Genomic DNA, 26,217 nt, shown 5'->3' on the forward strand with positions numbered 1-26,217 from the left:
AATAAATGTTGATAATTATTGTCTCTTACCGCCACTTTACGGACTACTTTCAATCTAAGAAAATACACGTTTCACTCAACAATTTTAAATACGTATTTTGTTTTTTCGCAATTTTTTCCATGTATTTCGACAATTCCGTTGACGACCCAACCGTAGGCCAAGATAGCCGCGCATCACTGGTTGGTAACTGCTCACTGCTCCTTTGTCGCGCCGGCGTCTCGAGCTTGCGTCATGCGAGGTTGCCGCAGTTTCAACAATTTCAAATTCAAGACACTCGAAGCAATCAAATTCTTATTAAATTATAAAAATCAAACAGAAAAACATGAAAGGAAACAAACAAAACAAAAATGAATTGATTATTGATAAGGTCACAAAAGAGAAATTTCTAAAATGTTTATCGAAAACAGCCCGACGAATAATCAATTCATTTTTGTTTTGTTTGTTTCTTTTCATGTTTCTCTGTTTTATTTTTAAAATTTAATACGAATTTGATTGCTTCGAATGTTTTGAATTTGAAATTGTTGTAACTACGGCATCGTCGTCGGACGCAAGCCCGCCACGACGGCGCGGCTCAAAGGACCAGTTCACACGTGGCACTCTTGGCCGACGCGCGACTGAGGGGCTGTCGAAATACATCGAAAAAATAGCGAAAAAACAAAATACGTATTTAAAATTGTTGAGTGAAACATGTATTTTCTTAGATTGAAAGTGTTCGTAAAGTGGCGATAAGAGACGGTATTCAAAATAATGTGCGCTTTTCAAGGTGTTTTGTAAATCAGTGGTTCAAATAACACAAAGAAACATGAAAGAAAACAAACAAAACAGAAATTAATCGATTATTCGATGAGCTGTTTTTGATATATTGAATTCTAAATTACGATAAACATTTTAGGAATTTCTTTTTTGTGACCTGGTTGTGAATAATATGATGAATCATTTTCGTAAACGTCATAAACGTAATGTTTTAGTTAATTTTCGGTGGTTTTTGTTAAGTTTTCATTGAAAGGGTAAGTACTAAAAATAATTAATGTGTTTTTTTTCTATGCACTGATAAAAGATTAAATTTAACATTCCTAATTTTTGAGTAGAAATTTGTCTATGAATTTATAAATGTAGAACTATGTAGAATGTGGATAACATAAGAGGTTGCAACACTGCAAGGTTTAGATACACCGTAGAGAAATCTCAGGTGAATAAACAAGTGGCACTAAAAAGTTTTTTCAAATTTCCCGGAAAATGTCAAGAAAAATTTTAAATTTTCAACATTTTTTTTTCGCAAAAAAAACTCAGGCGTGTTTCTGGGGTTGAACTATACTACCAGTTAAAATATTTGCACTTATTTTTGGGACACCCTGTATATATTTCCTTCGGCCATACACGGTTTCTCATGCGCACTTACTGGGGGACCGCCACTGTCTTCCTTCCGCCGATAAATAAAATAGAAACGAGGAAATTTTTCGGTTTCTCATGCGCACTTATTGAGGGACCGCCACTGTCTTCCTTGAACTGATAAATACAATAGAAACACGAGGAAATTTTGCCGTGAAAAATTTATGACCGGAACGATACTTTTTCCGAGAGGGAAATTATAGAGCGGGAGCGAAAACTAAGTTTGAAAAGTTTTAAAAGACCAAACAACCAGCTATTAGAGAGGCTATTAATTATCGATACGCCAAAATATCGATTTATATTTTTCTTTGAATACAAAAGGTCGTGTTTCTAAGTTTGCTCAAGATGCATTACTATTTTTTTGGAAAACTACAGTATCTAGATTGGATACTTTATACATAATACATGGCGATTATTACGTAAAATATAAGAGGTACCGCAAAATGTTAAATATAAAAGTTATAGAATTTTCAAATATCTATTAGCGGGTAATAAATTTAAGTATACAGGATCAGTCACAAAGTCACGGTACTTCCTTCAATAAGAAAAAAAATCCAGATTCACACAATGTACCTCAAACCAACCGTTTCCGAGTTATTGACTTTTGAAAATATCACTTAAACAATTCGATTTAATTAATTTCGGTGTGTTCGGTTTCAATTATCGACGTCATTCTGCGGAAACTGTGGTAGGTACTTAATAATATTTGACATTAGTTTTCAAGTGAGCATTTAGAGATGTATAAAATGAGATTATATCAAGTCTGGAAATTTCAAAATTTTCGTTTAACATTTCAAAATCAAAACTTCATAATTCGGAAATTGTTGAATTTAGGGACATAATCATAAAACACATAATCATCGTAATTCGGCAGGCTGGTTATGAACAGGCTGTGATACTGCAGAAATTGTTTAAATTAAGACACAGCAATCTAAATAAATTCTTCTATTTTTTTTTGTATATCAAAATCATAAATATAAAAAATGACAGATAAATAAATCTAGCTGTCATAGCACTTGTATCTTTTCGCATAAAATTAGGGCTTATCGAGGCTCTTGATCTAAATAAAAAACCGTAACTCTTCTCGAAATATTTCCGAACTTATCAGATACACCGACGAACGAGGAAAGAAAAATTACAAGACGGTATCTTGTGCCTGTTCGGCTGGCCTAAATCTCACAATTGGATCAAGACGAAGCGCTAAATAGAATACACTCCGTCTTCAAGGCAGTGGCGGCGGTAACTTTATAATTTTTAGAAAATCTATCAATAATAAATTAATTATATCAAGTTGTACTTACTCATATCCACACAACTCCAGAATTGGGCAACATCTCTAATTTAAAAAAAATGGACTAAATGTCTGCTCCCTGTATTGTTTGTTTCTTCCTTTTTTTCTCTTACTAGAATATCCCATTATTTTTTTAGTTCTAAAATAACATAAGAAACATTAATGTCACAAGGATCACAAGGATCAACAATCACAAGGTCGTCACCAATACATACTATCTCACATTATTATTATTACATTATATCCCCCATATCTCAAGCAAAATCAGAACTATTTAGTTTAGGATTAAATATTGGTTCGTGTACTGGTTGTACTATTAATGTTAATATTGTAAATAATAACTAGAATATGCTTTAGTGTTAAGTTTGATATTTGTTATTTGCTTATTCTTGAATATTTCGAAATAACTAATTAGTTATGATTTAGTTCTTCATTTTCCAAAAATCAAAATTCCAAAATCCCATATAAAATTTACATGCAGTGTGCGAAATAGGCATTTCGCGCATTACTTCGCGCACCGTGTCATGGTAACGTAGGAAAATGAAAAAAGTGTCACTTCGCACATTGCTATCAATTCTCGAAATAAGATCTAAGTTCTCGAACCTTGTCATTTCTTGACGTTTGTAGAGAAAATTTTAACGCCTAGGCATAAAAGTACCAAAAAATATTATTAAACTGACACACAAATTCAACGAGCGTAACCAGAGTTTCTCGAAATACAGGATTGTTCACCACATACGACACGGAGTATTGTAGCTAAACGATTAGATTTTTGCAAATTGTAAATTTTGGGTTCGTTGGAGGACTATAGAGCTACAATTTAAAAATATTTTTACAAGATACAGTATCCCAAATAAATAAAAAAAAATGAAAGTTATATTTTTTAAATGGAATAGCCAGTGGATTATTACATTAGTAGCTTCTAGGATTAAAATAAAGGTAAATATGATTAAGGTTTACCGCAGTTTAATCTTTTTTGAAACCGTTTTTGAAATATTTAGGTTTTTGTCAAAATACAGTGATAATTTTAATGCTTTATTTCTCTAGGCGTATTAAAGTTTTTAAAGCCAAATATTGTACTGAAGTATTTCTATTTACTAAATTTTATGTTGCAATAATAAAAACTATACTACCTTATACAGAGTGTCTAAAAATTTATTTTAAATAATTACTAGCTTTAACCGACAATAACTTGTTTAACTTAAATGGAATACCCTATATATTTTATGAGAATCAGATACAAAATTTAATTGTCTATCAAATTGTATTATGCCATTTTTTACCTATCTCTTCAAGTTTTTGCAGTAAATGCATTTTCTTATAATTTAAACGCCATTTATCAATATACCCATGGAATATTAATATACCACATTCCAATGACCATACTCGAACTAATACATAACCCCTCAACTCAAGAACCTACTTCTTCAGCTAATGGTAAACTGCCGATGGACACATGCCATCCAGTTCAAAAGGACCCAGTCCAAGAAAGTCTTCTCGTTATAATTCGCTTTTAATATATTCTTTGGATGATAATAATGTTATTTAATAATGAATTTATACCGTCCAACTCAAGAACATACTTCTTCAGCTAATGGTAAACTGCCGATGGATACATGCCATCCAGTTCAAAAGGACCCAGTCCAAGAAAGTTTTTTCGTTATAATTCGCTTTTAATATATTCTTTGGATGATATTAATGTTATTTAATAATGAATTTATACCCCCCAACTCAAGAATCATACTTCTTCAGCTAATGGTAAACTGCTGATGGACACATGCCATCCAGTTCAAAAGGACCCAGTCCAAGAAAGTTTTCTCCTTATAATTCGCTTTTAATATATTCTTTGGATGATAATAATGTTATTTAATAATGAATTTATACCCCCCAACTCAAGAATCATACTTCTTCAGCTAATGGTAAACTGCTGATGGACACATGCCATCCAGTTCAAAAGGACCCAGTCCAAGAAAGTTTTCTCCTTATAATTCGCTTTTAATATATTCTTTGGATGATAATAATGTTATTTAATAATGAATTTATACCCCCCAACTCAAGAATCATACTTCTTCAGCTAATGGTAAACTGCTGATGGACACATGCCATCCAGTTCAAAAGGACCCAGTCCAAGAAAGTTTTCTCCTTATAATTCGCTTTTAATATATTCTTTGGATGATAATAATGTTATTTAATAATGAATTTATACCGCCCAACTCAAGAACATACTTCTTCAGCTAATGGTAAACTGCTGATGGACACATGCCATCCAGTTCAAAAGGACCCAGTCCAAGAAAGTTTTCTCCTTATAATTCGCTTTTAATATATTCTTTGGATGATAATAATATTATTTAATAATGAATTTATACCCCCCAACTCAAGAATCATACTTCTTCAGCTAATGGTAAACTGCTGATGGACACATGCCATCCAGTTCAAAAGGACCCAGTTCCAAGAAAGTTTTCTCGTTATAATTCGCTTTAAATATATTCTTTGGATGATATTAATGTTATTTAATAATGAATTTATACCCCCCAACTCAAGAATCATACTTCTTCAGCTAATGGTAAACTGCTGATGGACACATGCCATCCAGTTCAAAAGGACCCAGTCTAAGAAAGTTTTCTCCTTATAATTTGCTTTTAATATATTCTTTGGATGATAATAATGTTATTTAATAATGAATTTATACCCCCCAACTCAAGAATCATACTTCTTCAGCTAATGGTAAACTGCTGATGGACACATGCCATCCAGTTCAAAAGGACCCAGTCCAAGAAAGTTTTCTCGTTATAAGTCGCTTTTAATATATTCTTTTGGTGATAATAATGTTATTTAATAATGAATTTATACTCCCAACTCAAGAATCATACTTCTTCAGCTAATGGTAAACTGCTGATGGACATATGCCATCCAGTTCAAAAGGACCCAGTCCAAGAAAGTTTTCTCGTTATAATTCGCTTTTAATATATTCTTTGAATGATAATAATGTTATTTAATAATGAATTTATACTCCCCAACTCAAGAGTCATACTTCTTCAGCTAATGATAAACTGTTGACGGACAAAGGCCATCCAGTTCAATAGGGCCCAGTCCAGGAAAGTTCTCTCGTTATAATTCGGTTTTAGTATATTCTTTTAATGGTAATAATGTTATTTAATAATAAATTTATACCCCCAACCCAAGGGTCATACTTCTTCAGCTAATGATAAAATGTTGATGAACAAAGGCCATCCAGTTCAAGAGGGCCCAGTCCAGGAAAGTTTTCTCGTTATAATTCTGTTTTAGTATATTCTTTTAATGGTAATCATGTTGTTTAATAATGAATTTATACTCCCCAACCGAAAAATCATATTTCTTCAGCTAATGGTAAACTGCTGGACACATGCCATCCAGTTCAAAAGGACCCAGTCCAAGAAAGTTTTCTCGTTATAATTCGCTTTTAATATATTCTTTGGATGATAATAATGTTTGGGACACCCTGTACATCCGAGAGATCGCCTATGCTCTCTATAGAAATGACATTATAAGAACAAAAAAAATAGATGTTCGGATTTAAATAAACTTATTTTATATTTATTAGTTGATGTTATTTACGTGACGCCGCGCCACTGTCTTATAATATAAACTGTCTGAAGGATTAACGGTCTTGTTTCTGATCTGATTACGATTTTAAGCCATTTATCGACAGTTTAAGTCCTCATCTGATTAACAAATTCGATTCAACAAAGCCGAAGCCAATCAACAAGTCGATCGGCCGGCCAATCGGCTTTCCCATCCAAAACCTCTTATTGTTTAATTAATTTTCCACGTATTAAAACTGACACGGACATATCTTAATACACAACAAGGCAAGACATGAACACAAAAAAATTCTTTAATACTCCACAGCTTTATGAAGGTTTTTGAATATTTTTAAATATTTTAGAAAAAAAAAAATCTTCGAAGGGAAATTAAATTTAAAAGAAAAAAATCCAGAAAAGATCCAGTGGTTCTCAAAATGTAAGCAAAAAATCATTATTTTTTAAATTTTCAAAATAAAATTACTGAGTTATTTTATTTTGAGACTCATTTGAAAAACGGTAAAGAGAAAACATGTTTCTTTTATCGAGATCTACCAGCCCCGAAAATATTTGCACTTATTTATGGCTCACCCTGTATAGGAAATGTAAATGAAAATATGGAGAACAAATTCAACAGTAATAATTGTCAGTTTTTTTAATTCATTACATTATATTTTAATCTTGCTTGGCGATTTGGTATCTGGACAGGGTCGTACAACAAAATACTAAATTATTAGGAAGTATAATTTGTGAAAATTCTAAAAATAAAAATAAAAAAGTCCCAGTTATACTACTGGGGTCATAACTGGAGCTATTTCGGCTACGACAATTTTTTAAAGGTACATAATTATAATTTTAGAAAATGTTCATAAAACATTTAGCACTAGTTGATTAAAAAAAGTATACCATTAATATTGCAAATTATATTTTATCCCCTCATAGTATATGTCTATTTAATTTTTTGATAATTTAATTAGCACTTTGTTTACTCACTTGTTTCGTTGAACTGCTTCAATCTATGTTTGCTTTTGATCAAATCTGTGTCAGAAACTATGAAGCTATAAAATGTTGTTTCGGAAGACTTTAATATCCGGGAAAGTTGAGTTATTGAATGTTGTTGCACCCAACAACGCTCTAATTACGCTCTCCTTTAATCGTTAACATTTTTTCGCCAATTTTATTAACATTTGAAATTGTCACACCACAACACGGCGGCGGCGCCTAGTTCAGGTTCTATTTCACTTAATTTTTACTACTTTATATTAATCGAAACAGCGTTACATCACACAAGCCCCGTACAGTGTTTTCAATAACTGCGCTAGGCAAAAATCAAATACTTAAATATTATGACAAAACCACGATTTAAATATTTTTTCAATGCGATCGACATAAACAAGATTTTACACAAAAAAGTTATTTCGAATAATATCAGGGCTTTTTGTCTTCAAGTGGTAGTTAAACGTATTATTATTTAAAATATGGCATATTGAAAATCATTTTTTCAAATTTTGTTTATTCTTTTAGGTTTCTTTGTCTCATAAAATAACAAGATAATAACTAAATTTACTGGCAAAGTATTCAAAAGTTTCAAAAAACATCTAAACACCAGTTCTCAGTGAATGATAAAATCCTATATTTATCCTAGTAATCCTAGTATCACTCGTATAATTTAATATTTCTGATCAACTATCAATTATATTCTTAATTGATCAGAAATATTAAATGATACTATATATCGCCCCGAAATATTGTTTATTAATTTAAAATGTTTTTACTCTTGTGCGAAAATCTTTAGCACAGAACATTACAACAAGAAAACGAAATATATGCTTTAGTTAACACTAGTTTTATATGTTAAATAAAATAAGGAAACATTTACTTTACCTTTAATACCATTCCTTGTCACAATAACTAAAACTCACAAATCAAAATAACATCAATGCGTCTCGAACGATAGTCAAAAACTGTTACCTAACATCTATCATTTTTTGTTTGTTGTTTGGTATCCCTCTCCTTGCGAGTAAATATTTCAAAAATCAATAATTTTGTTTATATACACAGAGTGTCTTAAAAACTGAATGTGTTGAATTTAAATATACAAGGTGTCCCAATATTCCGTGACTACTGCGTATTTTTCGAATCAAAATAAGTTCATTATCTATACTAATATAATATAAAATCCTTTCACTGATTAACCACGATCCTGCTCAAACCACTTAACTTAAGAAGCTCAATTTTGGCATACAGGTTGATTCTAGGGTGTAGAGGTTCGATAAGAAGGGATTTTTCGAAATTCCAGTTCCAAGAGGGTGAAACCACCCCTCAAATATTACAATATTTTTTATTTAAAAAACGGTCAAGTTTCCGAAAAACCGCTTAAACACGTATATTTTATTTTGTTTTTTTACATATTTTAAGATTTCTTACAAATGTATACAGGGTGTTTCGAAAAATCTGGTTATTGATTAATTACGATCCTGCTTAAAGCGCTTGACGGAAAAAGCTGATTTTTGGAAACGGATTGACTTTAGGGTGTAGAGGTTCGATAAGAACGGATCTTTCGAAACTCGAATTCTAAGGGGGTGAAACCACCCCTCAAATATTGAATATTTTTTATTTAAAAACCGGTAAGTTTTTCGGAAAAACTCTTAAACACGTATATTTTATTTTGTTGTTTTACATATTTTAAGATTTTTTAAAAATTTATACAGGGTGTTTCATAAAATATGACCATTGAGTAATCACGATTCTGCTTAAACTGCTTGACGTTTAAAGCTGATTTTCGGCAAACGGATTGAGTGTGGGGTGTATAGGTTCGATAAGGAGGGGTTTCTCGAATCTCAAATTCCTAGAGGGTGAAAAGGCCCCTCAAATATTACAATATTTGTTATTTAAAAAACGGTTAGTCTTTCGGGAAAACGCGTGGATACGCATAATTTAATTTGTTTTTTTTTACATATTTATTTTGAAATTTTTTAAAAAATCATACAGAGTGTTCCAAAAAGTGCTTTGCTTTATCATCACCATTACGAATGATTAATTCGACGCGAAGTCGCGGGTACACGCTAGTAGTAACTTTGATCAATTATTAATTGTTTTCAGTTCCTTTTTTGCATTGTGTTATAATTTAGTTTTTTATTATTTTTTTTTTAATGTAAACTAATATTATCTCTGTTTTCTTCCAGACCTAAAAAAACAGTTCGAGTCCAACCCGGACCCAGTGATCAAAGTGGAAATAGGGCAGCACACCGAACTGAAATGCGTACCGCCCCAGGGTATGCCGCCCCCCAGGGTGTACTGGCTCAGAGGGGGGCAAGTACTGCAGCCAGATAGTTCGGTCCTGGTTACTACCGATGGGCATTTGCTGATTGGTCAGGCCCGGACTCAGGATACAGGGAATTATACTTGCGTAGCGGAGAATATAGCGGCAAAACGGATGGCTCCCACGTCGCAGTTGATAGTTTTTGGTAAGTTGATTTTGAATTTGAAGTTGGGAATTTTGATGGTGCCTATTGGTTCAGAATATTTAGTTTTCGGTGCAAAAAAAATTCTAAAAGCTTGTAGAATAACTGAACAAACGAAATTATAATTCCAGCTATAAAATATACAGAAAAAAAATGAGACCGAGTATAAAAACCACAAACATTCGTTTCGAACTGGAATTCTGTCGACAATAAAACGGTATCCGTGCTCTTTCTGGGTTTCATTATGGCCTTTTGAAATGTTAGGCATCAATAATAGTCGAAAATCTCCGTTCTACGTAATCCGAAAATAAATTCTCCTCGGTTATATTTTGATATCTGCCCTCTCCTTCTATCGCGTTGGGAAAATCCGGAAAAGTTGGAAAATATGGTCCGCGTCCGAGATGTATATTTACATGGAAAATTCAGGCTTTTCCGTGACGATAAAAACGCTCGCTGGTGGTTGGTCCTTCGGGAAATTGTAGTTTTTTATGAATGGAAAATTCCTTTGGGAAGTATTTACTGTTAACTGTTAAAGGTATTTCTAATACCTAGGTACTGTTTTATTAGAATGATTAAAATAAATTTGTACAACAGTTATTGACTTAAAAAGGTCCTGAGCGAGTCAAAAATTTAAAATATAAAAAAAATGTTTTTTTTTTTTTAAATGCCACTGCACTGAATCATAAAATTTAATACTTATAAAGTAGTAAAATCTAAAAGATTTATACAGAGTGGGCCACTGAAAACTTACAATGGCTATAATTTTGAAACCAAAAAAGATATCAAAAAAATAAAAAATACCGTCTCTATAATATCGAGGGGGAATACATATGACGTATATTTTGAAACACCCCGACCTACCCCTAAGGCGGCACCACTACTCACTTGAAAATCTTAAATGGCAACACCCCACTTGTGGCCCCTTTTTGGAAGCCCCAAAAATGCTAAACGATGATCATAAAGTTTTTAGGGTGAAATTGAAAAACTACCCCTTACACGAAAAATTAGGTGGACATTAATGAGAAAAGTGATTTTTGCAGCATAAGTTCAAACAAATAAATATATAAATCTAATATTTAAATATATATACTAAGATATCTTAAAAATTACCATGTCTACGCTTCCATAGTGCCTTTTTTTTTCTCGGAAAATACAAACAGTTTAGGTCACAGGTGGCGCCAACAGGGGGATTGGGGAGCAGACGAAGCAAGGCAACTACTGTCATTTCGGTAATAACGGGCGATTAAGGGAGAGTGTGGCACGGAACACCTGATGACAGCAGCCGGAAGCCCACCGCATTTTTTATTTCGCAAGCGGATATGGGTTTTGTTATTATTTTTTGCTAAAATAGGGCCTTAAAGGAGCCTCTTTTGGTGTTGGGAAATGTTTGATATTATACGTCATTGAGGTAATCTCACTTGATATAGGGCTTTTAAAGTTAATTCCCTACGTCCCCTAATTTCAATGTAAACATAGAGAACGTCAAAATTAGTGGTGGTAATTTTTCAATTAGTAGGAAAAGGTTAACAAACTTTAGATTCATTCAGAACCTCGCAATTAGTGGAATAAATTAGTGGTTTCAATTAAACTTTATACTTTTTAGTTTACGATTATTCCCAATATTTAAAAAACACAATTAAGATTAATAGAATATCCTAGCAACAGCTTGCATTAGTCAGTCGTATCCATAGAGAAAGCCTAATATTTAGCTTATAAAACAATCCACATTTGATTTCTAACTACAATTTATCTTGACGGATGATAATCAAAGGCCAAAATGACATTTCTCGCAAATTTTGAAGTATCATTAGTGGAAAAGTTAAAAGTTTGATAACTTTTTCTACTAATTAAAAATGTCTACCACTAATTTTGACGTTTTGAATGATTACATTGAAATTCTTCTTCTTCTTCTTCTTTTAGAAGGCGTATCGCCTGTTTAGTTCCGGTTTCCTCCTCGTCTAAGCAACTCTTGCGAGGTTGACTGCCAACTGTCTTGCCAACGTTTAGGTGGTCGTCCAGTAGGTCTTCTGCCATGGGGTACGTTGTTGCGAATTATTATGGCCATTCTGTCGGGGCCCATCTATTGACATGCTGGTTCCATTCTCTTCTTCTCTGCCTTATCCATCTGACAACGTCGTTTGTTTGGCACTTTTCTCTTATGTCTACATTTCTCTGTCTGTCCCTCAATGTGTATCCAGTTATCATTCTTAAGGTCTTCATTTCAGTAGTTCGTAGGATTCTCTTTGTTACTGATGTTTCAGCTCTGGTTTCCGCACCATATGTCATCACTGGTCGTATGCAGGTTTTGTATATTCTTGACTTACATTCTGTACTCAAATGTTTGTTTTTCCATATGGGATATTTAAGATGTCCTGATATTGCGGCAGCTTTATTGGCTTGTTTCCTTACTTCTTCTTCCAGGAATCCTGAGCTTGTAATTTTGCATCCGAGGTATTCGAATGACATTATCTGATCAATAGTTTTGTTTTTTATTACCAATTTGCACCGTAGAGGCTCCTTTGTAATGGTCATGCATTTGGTCTTATTTGTGGAAATTTGCATGTTAAGTTTTTCTGCCTGTCTGTTAAAAGCTTGTAGCATTCTTTGGAGGTCGTCCTCTGACTCTGCAATAAGTACTGCGTCATCGGCATAGCATAATATGTTTACTTTATGCATTCCCATTCGATATCCTAATCCAGTATTCTTGACGGTTTTTATTACTTGATCCATGATTGTGTTGAATAACAGAGGGCTGAGGCTGTCGCCTTGGCGAATACCAGTTGTAGTTCGAAGATGCGGCGTTAAGGTAAAATTTGTTCTTATTTGGGTTGTTGTGTTTGTGTTTAAGTCCTTGATAAGTTCTGTGAGTTCTTTCGAGACATTACTGCTTTCAAGATGGTGATGATGTCTTTTAGTTGGACTCTATCAAAGGCCTTTGTTAAATCTATAAAACATAGATAGGCTGGAGAGTTATATTCTAAGGATTTTTCAACTAGTTGCCTGAGTATGAATAGTGCATCGGTAGTTGATCGGTTTCTTCGGAATCCTTTTTGTTCCTCGCTTATTGGCACTATTGAGGAGATTTTGTCCGCAATGATCTTAGTCAGAAGTTTTAGCGAGGTGCTCAGTAATGTTATTCCTCTATAGTTTGCTGGGTCTGTTTTATCTCCCTTTTTAAAAATGGGTATTGTTATACTTTGTTTCCATTCTTCTGGTATTTTCTTATGTTGTAATATAATGTTAAACAGTTTTGTGTATTCCTCTATGATAGCCGTCCCTGCGTTTTTTATTAGCTCGTTTGGTATTTTATCTTGATTAGGAGATTTTCTATTTTTAAGTTTCCTTATTGTCTCTTCTACTTGCTTGTAAGTGATTTACAAGCATTGACATTGAAATTAAAGAAACAAACTTCTACGCTAAGTGAAACCACTAATTGCGAGCTTCTGTATGAAGCTTTAGCTTTCTCTACTTATTTAGACTATTATTCATAATTTGACCTAAAAAAGTATAATTAAAACCACCATTTTATTCCATTAATTTCGAGATTCTGAATTAAGATTTACTGTAATTCCTAATACCGTTAATTTAATATGTTAATATTCACTGACATGAAAAAAAAACTGAAAAATTTACAACAGAAAAAAAACAAACTGAAAAAAAAATAAAGTCATATTCTCTTCATTTTACAAGCTTGTAAAAAGGCATTCGCTACAAAATCGTGACATTAACATATAGTTCTGTTAAACGCCATCCCACTGCAAACAAAAATACTTAATCTCGACCTACACTGGTGCAGTTTTTCCTTTATACGCGCGTCTCGAAAATAATATAAAAACGGTAGTCTGGCGCATATAAAGATAATCATCTGGAGTTTTAATCTGGCAACGTTTTCTCGAAATCTTGACGGTTTTAATGTATCTGTCATGGCTGATGACGGCGACGACGACGATATAAAAGCAATTCTACGACTGGGAAGGATTTCGGTTTTGTTTCTGAAAGTCGTCGGTTTCAGTATAAAATGGACGTGTAAAGAAGATTTCTTTTCCTGGTAGAAAATGAAAATGATTATTTAAAGCCTACTTGTATGTTAAAATTATAATTTTTAACGTTTTTTAACGGTTTTTATCTCTTTTTTCAGGACCTATTTCATGTTAAAATTATAATTTTTAATGTTTTTTACGGTTTTTATTTCTTTCTTCAGAACGTATTTCATGTTAAAATTATTTTTTTTAGTTTATTTGAATTAAATGGTGTCGCCAAACAACATGTTTTCGATAAAAAATTATCCAAAAAAATTTTTATATCATTTTCTATCGTATGATCGAAAAAAGAACGGCGTCAAAGACGGCTAGGATGACAATCGATGATAATTTGGCGAGGTCAATCTCTAGACGTCATTTACTAAAAATTGACATAAAGTTGGTCAAAAACTAACACTAATTAGAGAAAGATCAAAAAAGGAATTTTTTCCCGAATTATAAACTACACCTTTCAATCATTTTTACTCAATATAAAAATAAGTTACAACCTTCTTAAGGCCAACTGGCAGTAAGAGCCATTAAAAAATAAAAATGTGTACGGGTCAAGTAATGATGCCTAGGGCTTGACCTCGCCAAAATTATTATCGATTGTCTTTCCCCAGATGTCTTTGACGCCGTTTTTTTTTCATTGTATGGTACAAGTCTAATACCGATAATGCGCGGGCTTATATACTCACGCGTCTAGCCGCTTCCGAGTTAACTGGCTATCTACCGACAAGAAGTTGCTCGAACGAGATTTGGTTGCTTTGGTTTCAACTTTTTGTGCGCGATTCTTTGTTTTTTTTTTAATATTAATACCAAGACACCAATAGTACCAAAAATAAAGTAAAATATTTCAAAATATCGTGCATAATCCGCATTTTTTATCTAAAATTACTATTAAAAACTATTATTTTTTTGATAAAAAAAAAGAAAAAAGCAGTGTGTCTGGATAGTTTGATTTCTTTGAATGTGTTACTTACTATATTAACATTGCTACCCCACCAGAACAAAAACTATAAAAAGAGCAGAATCAAGAGAAAAAGACAAGAAATAAGAATAAGTTGGAGAATACATGGTCACAGACGTCGTACATCATATAGAGGGTTTCAATAAAACTACATACAAGAGCATCACCACATATCGACGTAATTCTATATACTTAATATAAACATAAACTCGAGAGATCCTTTGGAGAAACGTTACAGTCCCACGCCAGGCCATAAACAATATTGCATGCAGTGGTGGCGCAGTGAACCAAACCAGGCAAATGTCAACTTACCTTAAGTGATCGACAATTTTGACAATGTTAAGTTGTATTTCCTTTAGCTTTATTCAAAACATCCCAATTAGTGGAATAAATTAGTGGTTTTAATTACACTTTATACTTTTTAGTTTATGATCATTCACAATGTTTAAAAAATACAATTAATATTATTAATAAAAAACTAGTAATCACTTGTATCCATAGAGAAAGTCTATTATTTAGCTTATAAGACAATAAACTTTTGATTTCTAACCACATTTTCTCTTGACGGATGATAATCAAAGGCCAAAATGACGTTACTAATTTTGAAGTATAATTAGTGGCAAAAATTAAAAGCTTGTTAACTTTTTCTACTAATTGAAAATTACTACCACCAATTACTACGTTCTGAATTCTTATATTGAGATTATAGAAGCACACTTCTGCGCTAACTGAAGCTACTAATTTTTTCCACTGATTTCGAAGTTCTGAATGAAGCTTTAGCCTAAACACCACCAGATAAGAAATTTGCAAAAAAAATCTCTTTAATTTCAAGTCTACGACGAACGATTTATTGTTTATGGAATAAATAGAATTGAATGAAAATGAAAGAAAGATACAATTTAAATTAGTTTTTTTCTTAAGGACACGCATTACATTTGGGGGGTTGTCGTACAGATTTTCCCTTACTGAGGAACCGCCATTGATTGCAAGTAAATCTTAAACCATGAAGAGGAGAGTATACACACAAAACATCCTCCACCGACTACGTTACTTCCCTGCAGTCGGTGTTTGTATTAACCGACTAAACTATATACATGCCCGTTTGCTCGGCAGTCGAGGTTATAATCTGTGCAAAACGCTAACGTTTACTATGTGATTATAGGAGTATTCGGAGCGGTTGCGGGACCGTAATTTGTTTGATTTAACTTTGACTTGTTTCCGTAACTATTATCTTTCGACGATGGTTGGTCGTCTTGCACGCGAAACTATTTGCGGAATATAGAGGTAAACATATTAATTGAGGAGCTGGCCTGGACGTGAAACTAATTGTTTTTATGCACTACCTGTATTTTAAGTATCTGCAATTGATATGTGTTAATGTCGTCAAATTATAGCTTGAAGCTAGGCGCTGGCATGCCATTTCGAATCGATTATTTATTTGCAAAAATGAAAACAATATATTCTATTTGGTTGAATATGTGCGCAGCTTTGAGAAAATCAGGCAAAGAGAATAAGTCCTACTCTAGGTACCAGCTCACCAAGGGATAGAAGATTATGAAAAAGCAAACGATCTAGCTAAAAACGGAGCGAACACTCCATAGACCAGAATAGTTCTGCTTTCAAAGTAGAAAGCAACTTAAAGCAGATCAAAGATTTTCCTTGATTTAAGTAACAACAATCTTTGGATTGTCGCGGATTTTTTAACAGGACGTTTTCTTCTCAATGAACACCTCAATAGATTGAAGCTAAATGGGACTTACAAACAACTATAGCCTCCCTGTCAGAACCAGTTCCGTATTTTTATTGTATCGACGCTATACGTTAGCTTCCGTTCCGTTAGGTTAGGTTAGGTTAGGTTAAGAAAGTTTTATTTTAGAAATTTGTATCTTTTGAAGAAGGTAATTAAGAGGTGAAAGAATAAATAAATATCAGCTAAATTTAAACAGAGCTAGTACAAATGTAAGAACTTGACAACGCTGTTTCCGATACGTCCGCCAAAAAAATGTATGGAAGGAAAGGGTATGGAACAGAAGGGAAACGGAACGGATAGTGTGCATTGTCCTATTCATTCACGTGATATTGTTAAGGTCAAGGTGTATTACTGGTTGCATAACCGCAACGGTGCATTGAGGAACCTGGTGAATTCGCCAGAAAGTAAAAGAAAATTACAGAATTCTTTAGAAAATTCCAGAAACCATCGCCAGGGGGTATATAAGGCCCGCGCTTTGACAGTTGGAGCAGTCTGAAGATAGTCTGAAGTCTGAAGTTTGATAATACCGCGAAGTACCGTTAGAGTAATAGTAGTTGCATAAATTGTGTTGTCAGTAGTATAAGTTGTGTGTACAGAGTGAAACAAATAAATTCGTTAAGTATTTTATCGTGAGTTTAAATAGTGGACCCACGGAATCCGTAACAATATAACATTTTATGTGATCGGAAAGGAAACGGAAGGGAGCTGATATGGAAGGTAGAGTGAGAATCAACCTTTAATACGACCCATTTAAGCGTCGTAACTCAATGTTTCAAACTTAAAAACTAAACTACAGAATATTATTAACTCTTTTGAACTTTTAAGCTAAAAATACATATACAGACAATTATACCTAGTACAAAATTTAAATATTAAATTTCAATCGCAGCTTACAGTCGCTGCAATTTGAAAATCGCAATCGCAATGTTGCTCATCTCAACTTTTTGATATATGGAATGGTCAAGAGAGAGAGAATCTCACTCAGTTTAACGAACCAATGATTCTGTCTCACAATGACTCTGTCTCCGTTTCTCTTTACATCAATCGGATCATTTTTCTACTCGTTACGGCATTTAACCTTCTATCGAAGCGTGAAACGTTTAAATCAAAAACAGACCCTATTAGAGCCAGTACAAATAAACGTTGCCGGTCGCCTTGCGTTGCAGGGATGTTATCGGAACGCACGAATTTCCCTTTCGTAGGAGGAAAAAGAGAGCAAGGCGAATGGGAGTGAAATGTGGGTCCGGCGGAGCGTTAGAGCGACACGGCGGACGACCCCGAGAACTATTGAAAGTAAAATCGACGCGGCCGTGGTCGTGACCAGATCTTGTCGTGGTCCCCGTGGCACTACAAATAACGATGACCAACAAACAGCGGATGACCGCCGCGGTTCTTCTTCGGTGTTCTTGTTTGTGGTTGGTATTCTAAAATAGATCGAAATAAATAATATTTATTTTTTCAGTTTAATTAAGTTCAATCCCAATCTATACTAATATATAAAATTTTTTAAAAATGTATACAGGGTGTAAATGGAAAAGCTGCGGGACCGGGAAACATTTTCATTGAGCTAATAAAGCAGGGACCCGATATATTATTGGAAATACTAGCTGATATCTTCAACAGATGCCTGATAAAAAACGAAAACATTCCTGAAGACTGGAACCTGGCGTACATCAGCTCTATCTTTAAGAAAGGAGACAAAAAAAGATGTAGCAACTACAGAGGCATTAGTTTGACAAGCTCAATGGGAAGGTTGTATGGCAGGATATTAAAAGAGAGAGTAGAAGAGAGCTTTGAAGAAATAGAAGAACAAGGTGGTTTCCGCGCTGGGCGTTCTTGTACAGACAACATATTTGTGTTACAACAAATAATTGAAAAAAGGAGAGCTCGAAATTTGGACACGCATCTGGTATTTATAGATTTAGAGAAAGCCTATGACACGGTGCCTTTGAAGAAAATATTTGAAATCTTGGTTGAGGCAAATGTGAGTAAAACATATATCAATGCAATCTGGAATATGTACAAAAATCCAAAAAGTATGATCAGACAGGGGAAGTTCCTATCGGAATCCTTCCTGACATCTAAAGGACTTAGACAGGGGTGCAGTTTATCACCTACCTTATTTAAAATATATATCAAGGAGGCATTGAAAAACTGGAGAAGGAAGAGTAGAGCTATGGGAATAGAGATTGACAACCACTGTCTATCGACTTTGTTCTTTGCAGACGACCAAGTTATTGTTGTGGGTTGTGAGGAGGATGCCGACTATATGTTGAGGAAACTTGAGGAAGAATACGACGACAGATAGGGACTCAATATCAACCTCACAAAAACCGAATACCTGAAAGTAGGAGAAGAACAAACTGAAGATCCTGAACTACACATACATGAAATTAAAAGGTGTAGCGAATATACATATTTAGGAAGTACTATATCTGAAGAAGGGAACTCCAAGAAAGATATACATAGTAGAGTTCAACAAGGTAAGAAAGTAATCGGTCTTTTAAACCCTCTCCTGTGGTCAAATAAAACATCCATCCAAACAAAGATAAGGATTTACAAACAATCGTAGATCCAATTTTAACATACGGTGCCGAATGCTGGCAATTTACAGCAAAAGAAAGAAGGATGGTCGAGCAGTGGAGATGGACTTTCTCAGAAGAGCATGTCGCATATCAAGGATGGAACACATTAGAAATGAGGAGATCAGGCAAAGAACAAGGCGAATATATACCAGCACCGACAACATCGAATCGAGACAGCCACTATGGTATGGGCACGTAAAAAGAATGGGAGGGGAAAGATGACCAAAAAGGGCAATGGAGTAATGTCCCCAAAGCAGAAGGAAAAGAGGAAAACCTACAACTACGTGGTTAGATGGAGTAGACCAGTACATGAGAGACAGAGCTATTAACCAGGAAGAATGGCAAAATCGAGCAATATGGAGGTCGAAAAATCTGGTCATTGGTTAATTGCGATTAACAGATTAAAATATTAACAGAGCTGGTACAAATGTAAACACTTGACAATGCTGTTTTCGATACGCTTCAGTCCGTCTGCAAAAAAAATGTATGGATGGAAAGGATATAGAACAGAAGGGAAACGGAACGGATAGTGTGCATTGTCCTATTCATTTACATGATATAATATTTTATGGAAAGGGCAACGGCCTAGAGCTACGTTGAAGCGCCGGTTCTCATTAGAACACTGAAGTTAAGCGACGTAAGGCGATACTGGTGGATAGACGGGTGACCGGTTCGAAACTCTGTATCGTGCTGTTGTCCAAGGGAAAAGTGTAAAATCTATTGATACACACTGCTCATTCACGCCGGTTCGAGGCCGGATGAGATCGGATACCTCGTGAGTAAGAGTTAATTTAGACACTTCCTAACTCGGTAGGCGCGGTTCGGATTCCGCGTAAACAAAGTAGGCCCCGTCCAGATTAGCCCTGGCAGCAAAAAAGGAGACGTTAACTGAAATCTTTACTTTACTTTTATTTTATGGAAACGGAAGGTAGCTGATACGGAAGGTACAGTGAGAATCAACCTTTAAGTTTCCTTATTGACTTTATCGCATTGAAATTTTTGTAGGTAGAAAATTAATTTCTAGAAAATTAACGAAAAACAGTATGGTTAAAAACATAATCCCTTCTGAACATTTTCCTTGAAATGAAGATCTAGGCGTGTTCTAACAACCAAACCTACACAACCTAGGCCATTCTAGCTAGCTAATCGTCCAGGATTCGTAATAAAGGCGAAAGGGGTGATGTGTATTCCCAGGAAAAGTAATTTTTATTGGCACTAAAATTGCCACTACGGAAATTAGAAATGGAACGAGGCGTAAGTGAGTAATGCGGCGTCACGCGAACTCCGTGCCCCGGCAAATCGTAAAGGCTAATATAAATTGAAAAGGACTTAAATACGTCTGAGTTGATTTTTATTTCTCTGTATAAGCTTTAAAGGTTAAAGCGAAAGTTACGACTTGCCTATTCTTATAGAAATAAACTCGCTGTAATAGTTTACATTTGTTGTAGAGTATCATTGTGTTCCTACAAGGTTGCTTTGAAGCGTTTTAGTGTACTAATACCGTATGACTGAAAAAACGGCGTCAAAGACGGCTGGGAAATGACAATCGATAGCGACGTTAATCTCTAGACATCATTTCTTAAAAATTGATATAAAAACTAACACTAATTATAGAAAGAGTCAAAAAGGATATAACGTTTCCGGTCATACAAATTTATTTCCAGAAAATTTTTTTCTCGAATGTTAAACTAAATTTTTTAAAAATCATTTTTCCTCAATATACAGTATGTCTCCAGATTGTCTTTACAAGAAGATTTTTTTTACTATTGACATTTTAAGAAAAATGCATTCCTCATAAAAATGTTTTGCTTGTTCTAAAATGGTTATCCCGTTTTTACTTTTCCAATTTTCCATACCGTTTTAGAGAGAATTAGAAAAAAACATGAAAATTATGTTAAAGATGCACAAAATTTATTTAGTTCGAATAATTCGGAAAATGTGATACTTTAACAACATCAAAAAATATGACGTTGATCAAAATTAATTATAGCAATCTATCAAAGAATGAAATCGAAATTATATTATCATAGAAACGACTTGTAATTTTTGGGACTTAGGAAAAAATTCAAATCCATTTCATGTTTTTTTTTTATTTTCTCTTAAACGGTATGGATATTTCGAAAAGTATAAACGGGGTTAAACCATTTTAAAACAAGCAAAATTTTTTTATGAAGAATGTATTTTTCTCAAAATGTCAATAATAAAAAAGTTTTTCCTCTTTTAAAGACAATCCGGGGACTGTATGTAAAATTATATGGGGAATGTCATCGATGTTCATTTCCAAGCCAACCGGGCGCCGTTTTTTTTTCGATTAAACGGTATTTTATGCAAGATTACAACGATGACTGGAGATCAAGAAAGTTGACAGTTGTGTATCCCTCATAGATCAAAACCGAATTCGAATAAATTATTCAGAGTTTGCTTCATTTTAAGATTACAGTTGAGGGTTGGAACCTTTGGTGTTACACAGCAAAATAAAATTACACTAAATCACCACAATACACCAAAACACTTTTACTTTTACACTGGACGCGCGTTTCGCTAACCAGGTTAGCATCATTAGCAGATGATTATAAACTAAAGTACAATCTACAAGTTGAGCGTTTATATACTCGCCCAGTAGGTACCGAGTGGGCGTGGCAAAATCTACCCAACCGAGTCAGAGCCCACTGAGCGTAACAGTTAATTTCCGCCACTAGAGTAGTAGGAACAAAGAACTTGAAGGAATTGGACCGTTGACTCTGTTCATGCTATCTTTACATTTATTAATTCTGATGCTTTCAATTGCCTGTAATTTGAGACTTGTTTAATTAATTTTAAATTATTAAGATCTATACAATGTTCTTTATCAACAATATGTTCGGCCACGCAAGATTTATCCGGTCTACCATATCTTATCTGAGCTAAATGTTCTTCAAATCTAGTTAATATTTATCTTCTAGTTTGCCCAACATATTTCTGATTACAATCTTTACAAGAAATTTCATAAATACCTGACCTTTCCAGTGGAGGTGTTTTATCCTTTGGATTACCTAATAATTGTTGTAATTTATTATTAGCACTATACACAAGTTTATAATTGACATTCTTAAAAATTCCTTTTAGACCACGGAATAACTCTCTATCAAACGGTATTGAAAAATATTTAGACGTATCTTTTTCCACTTGAAAAGTCGAATTTTCAGAAATCATTAACCTAAACCTACGTTTTCTAATTAATTTATCAACTAGTAAAGGAGAATATCCATTACACTCAGCTACATTCCTAATGTAATCTCTTTCTATTTCATATCTTTCCTTGGAAAGTGGGAAACTAAGTAATCTATGAACTAAGAAATTTAAACTATCCATTTTATGTTCAACACTATGATGTGATTCATTAGGAATATATCTGCGTGTGGTCGTATTTTTCCTATAGATATCAAATGCCAGGCAATTATTAGTATTTCTAATAACTAATACATCTAGAAATGGTAATCTGTCGTTGTTCTCAATTTCATGCGTAAATTTAATGGAAGGAAAACGATTATTTAACTTAGAAATAAAATTATCTATGGTGTCTGAATGTGTATCAAAAACAGCAAAAATATCATCCACATACCTAAACCATACTCTTGGAAAATACTCAAACTGATTCTTAGCCTCCACTTCAAACCTGCTCATGAATAAATTAGCCAAAAATAGAGACAATGGATTACCCATTGCTGTACCTTCCCGCTGTTCAAAAAAGTTGTTATTAAATTGAAAAAAAATGTGTTTCATACATAACGATGTAAGCTCAATATATTCAAGCACAGTTTTGTTGTCGAGACCATTTGCGTTCAGTAATTCCTTCAAGTAGCCTAAAGTATGTGGAATTGGAACACTTGGGAACAACGAAGATACATCAAAGGAGACCAAAATTTCACCTTCATGCAATGTTATATCTTTAATTTTGTTAATGAATTCAATATTATTTTTAACTGGGAAAGAAGGTTCATGATTAGGTAAATTTTCGAACTCCCTTGATAACCATTTTGCCAAATTATAAGTCGGAGAACCTACAGCCGAAACAATAGGGCGCATAGACTTGTCCGGTTTATGAATTTTTGGCAAAGTATACAATTTTGGTAATGAGGGATTGGATATTTTAAGGATTTCTTTGTAAATAAAATGGGGAAGACTTATTCATCACTTTTACAACACACGGTATATAAATACTGATATATATAACCACTGATATATATAATCCAAATTACAATAAAAAAACAATGTAGATAATAGTTCCCTGGTAGATTTAATAGGCAAAAATCGATAGCAGCGCCTTTTGAATTATTGAAGGTTCTATTACGGGTATAGCTCTCAATTTCCTCCGGTTCGGTCACGCCATCTATGCCGTCGAAATACATCTCGCAATTACCCTGTAATTTCGAGTTATTGAATAAATAATCCAGCTCGAAATTCGAAGATATTACGAGTTTTTTCCATGTCACTTCAAAATGATTTAATCCAATATTCATTTCGTTCGATATGATAAGTCTTAAATAAAGCAAGCAATTGGAAAATTTATTATTAGATATAATTTTTTAGTTTTATTAGTTTGTTGTGAGGTATTAAATTATAATTTCTTTTCTTGAAAGGGGATTTCAAAATATACCAAAACTATTGTGCGATAGTAAAAAATGGGTATCATATGCTCACAAATTATGTAATAATCTGATAGAATAGCTAACTAGAATTTTAAATATGTTATCTATTGCATCAATTTTACTAAAATGCATTGTACTACCGTATGATCGAAAAAAACAGGCGTCAGCTTTGGCTATGAAATGAACATCGCGGTCATTTTATACAGTATGTCCCCGGATTGTCTTTACAAGAGGAAAAACTTTTTTATTTTTGACTTCTTGAGAAAAATACATTCTTTATTAAAATTTTGCTTGTTCGAAAATGGTTAATCCCGTTTATACTTTTCCATATTTGCATACCTTTTCAGAGAAAATTAAAAAAAAACATGAAAGTGTAGTTGAAAGGGTGATAATAGTTATCGGAAAAATGTGATACTTTAACAACATAAAAAAAATATGACGTTAATCAAAATTAATCATAACGATCTATCAAAGAATTAAATCGAAATTATATTACCATAGAAACGCCTTGTGGTTTTTGGGACTAATTCAAATACATTTTCATGTTTTTTTTAAGCGGTATGGATATTTGCAAAAGTATAAACGTGGTTAACAATTTTAGAACAAGCAAAATTTTTTATGAAGAATGTATTTTTCTCAAAATGTCAATAATAAAAAAGTTTTTTTTTTCCTCTTGTAAAGACAATCCGGGAACATACTGTATGTAAAATTATATGGGCAATGTCATCGATGTTTATTTCCAAGCCAACTGGACGCCGTTTTTTTTTTCGATCATACGGTATTTTATGCAAGAATACAACAATGATTTGAGACCAAGAAAGTTGACAGTTGTTTTCATTTGTTCTCTATATTTTTGTTTACATTTTATTTCAAGTATTTTCTATACAGGGTGAGTCTTAAATAACTGCAAATATTTTCAGGGCTGGTAGATCTCGATAAAAGGAACATATTTTCTCTTTACCATTTTTCACACAAGTCTAAAATAACCGAATTATTTAAGTTTAATTTTTTTTTTTTAAATTTTGAGAGCCACCGGATATTTTCTGTATTTTGCCTCTCTTTTAGTGCCGTAACCATAGAATAAAGCCGTAACTATGGTAATATCAATATATTTGACGAATTTTCAAAATATATACTGGGAAATTTAAAAGAAAATGCACGATTTTCAACATCTCCTTTTTTGCTAAAAAAAACCTCATAGATGTGTTCCTGGGGCCGGAATATACCACCCCTGAAAATATTTGCACTTATTTAAGACTTACCCTGTATATTTCAATAATATTCTGCATATTCCCCATATAATTTTATATATTCAGGAATCTTCATTTCATATACCCTTATAATTTTTTATTAATCCATTATCCCAATTCGAAATGTTGGAATTTGTGGAAATAATTACCAAAGCAATCCAATAATTACCCAAAGAAAAGAACACAAACTAGACAAAAAAATTAAAGGAAACCCAATCTATATCAATTATTCTTTTGGGTTACACTAATCGCCCGAGAAGGATCAAAACCTTAATGGAAATAAATCGCCTCGTGAATACTTGCAACCCTAAAAGAAAGTTCTGAGTATAATTAGGAAAACAGGTAATTTGAAATCAATATTACATAATTAGAACAAAACCTATTTAAATGTTGTATTGTTTTATTTAAAGTGGATTAAAAATTATAATATAGTAATTGAAATATGAACTATACTATAGCATATTATGTTATATACTATAACATATTATGTTATATACTATAACATATTATGTTATATACTATAACATATTATGTTATAGTTCTTTATCATTTTTTTTAATAAACCTTTTAATTTGTATATCTCAAGAATTCTCTGTGCATTTTAAAAATTATTTTTGTTTTTTAACAGCTACAAAAAAACCTTAAACGATAAAAATACAACCTAATTATACTTTATATTAAGATTGGGGAAAGGTCAGGGGCATTTAACATTGGGGGGAAAATGGGTCCCAAGTCAGCAGTAAACCTACATTTTTGGCCGGAGAATGAAAAATTAATACAATCGTCGGAGCTCATGAAAAAGTGTGGTTAGTTAAATTAGGTTAATTGAAAGCGACAAAACTTTAGGGTTTGAGGTGTGAATAAAATAATTAAACAAATTAAATAATAATGAAAGCTTTATTTGTAAGGAATAACATTATTTCTAATCTTTGATAATCCAGACCTTTTTTTATTTTGGTCTTGTTTGACAGTGGTGTCGAAATCTTTCCTGACTCGTTTCTAAACTTTACTGTCTATTTTAGATAAAAATAGGGAGCCACTTATACAAATATCGAAATATAAATTCAAGTTGTTTTTGGAATATAGAAACTAAAAAATGACATATTTGATTGTATAGAAAAAAATAGATTTCCAGTAATATCATTGTCCTCATCTTTGACACACATGACACACACATCGTACAGTCTCAAGGCTTTGAAAAATGCCAGTATTTGAGACGGTTTTATAGAGATTAGTTCCCCATCTCTGATATCAGCCGTACCCATGGCACTGATGGATGCCGTCTCGGCGCACTTAGTGATAAGGTGTTCT

General features: G+C 33.3%; 1 protein-coding gene across 1 annotated transcript in view; it reads left to right on the forward strand.

Moving 5' to 3' along the window:
* The window catches only part of LOC115881660 (netrin receptor UNC5C), a 452,006-nt gene that overhangs the window by 310,478 nt on the left and 115,311 nt on the right, over positions 1-26,217 (forward strand). The window contains exon 5 of the mRNA XM_030899233.1: positions 9,426-9,707. Coding sequence (XP_030755093.1) covers positions 9,426-9,707 — 282 coding nt within the window. The remainder of the gene's footprint in view (positions 1-9,425; positions 9,708-26,217) is intronic.

Source organism: Sitophilus oryzae, unplaced genomic scaffold (assembly GCF_002938485.1).
Source record: "Sitophilus oryzae breed Bouriz unplaced genomic scaffold, Soryzae_2.0 scaffold_172_pilon_pilon, whole genome shotgun sequence".
NCBI lineage: Eukaryota > Metazoa > Arthropoda > Insecta > Coleoptera > Curculionidae > Sitophilus > Sitophilus oryzae.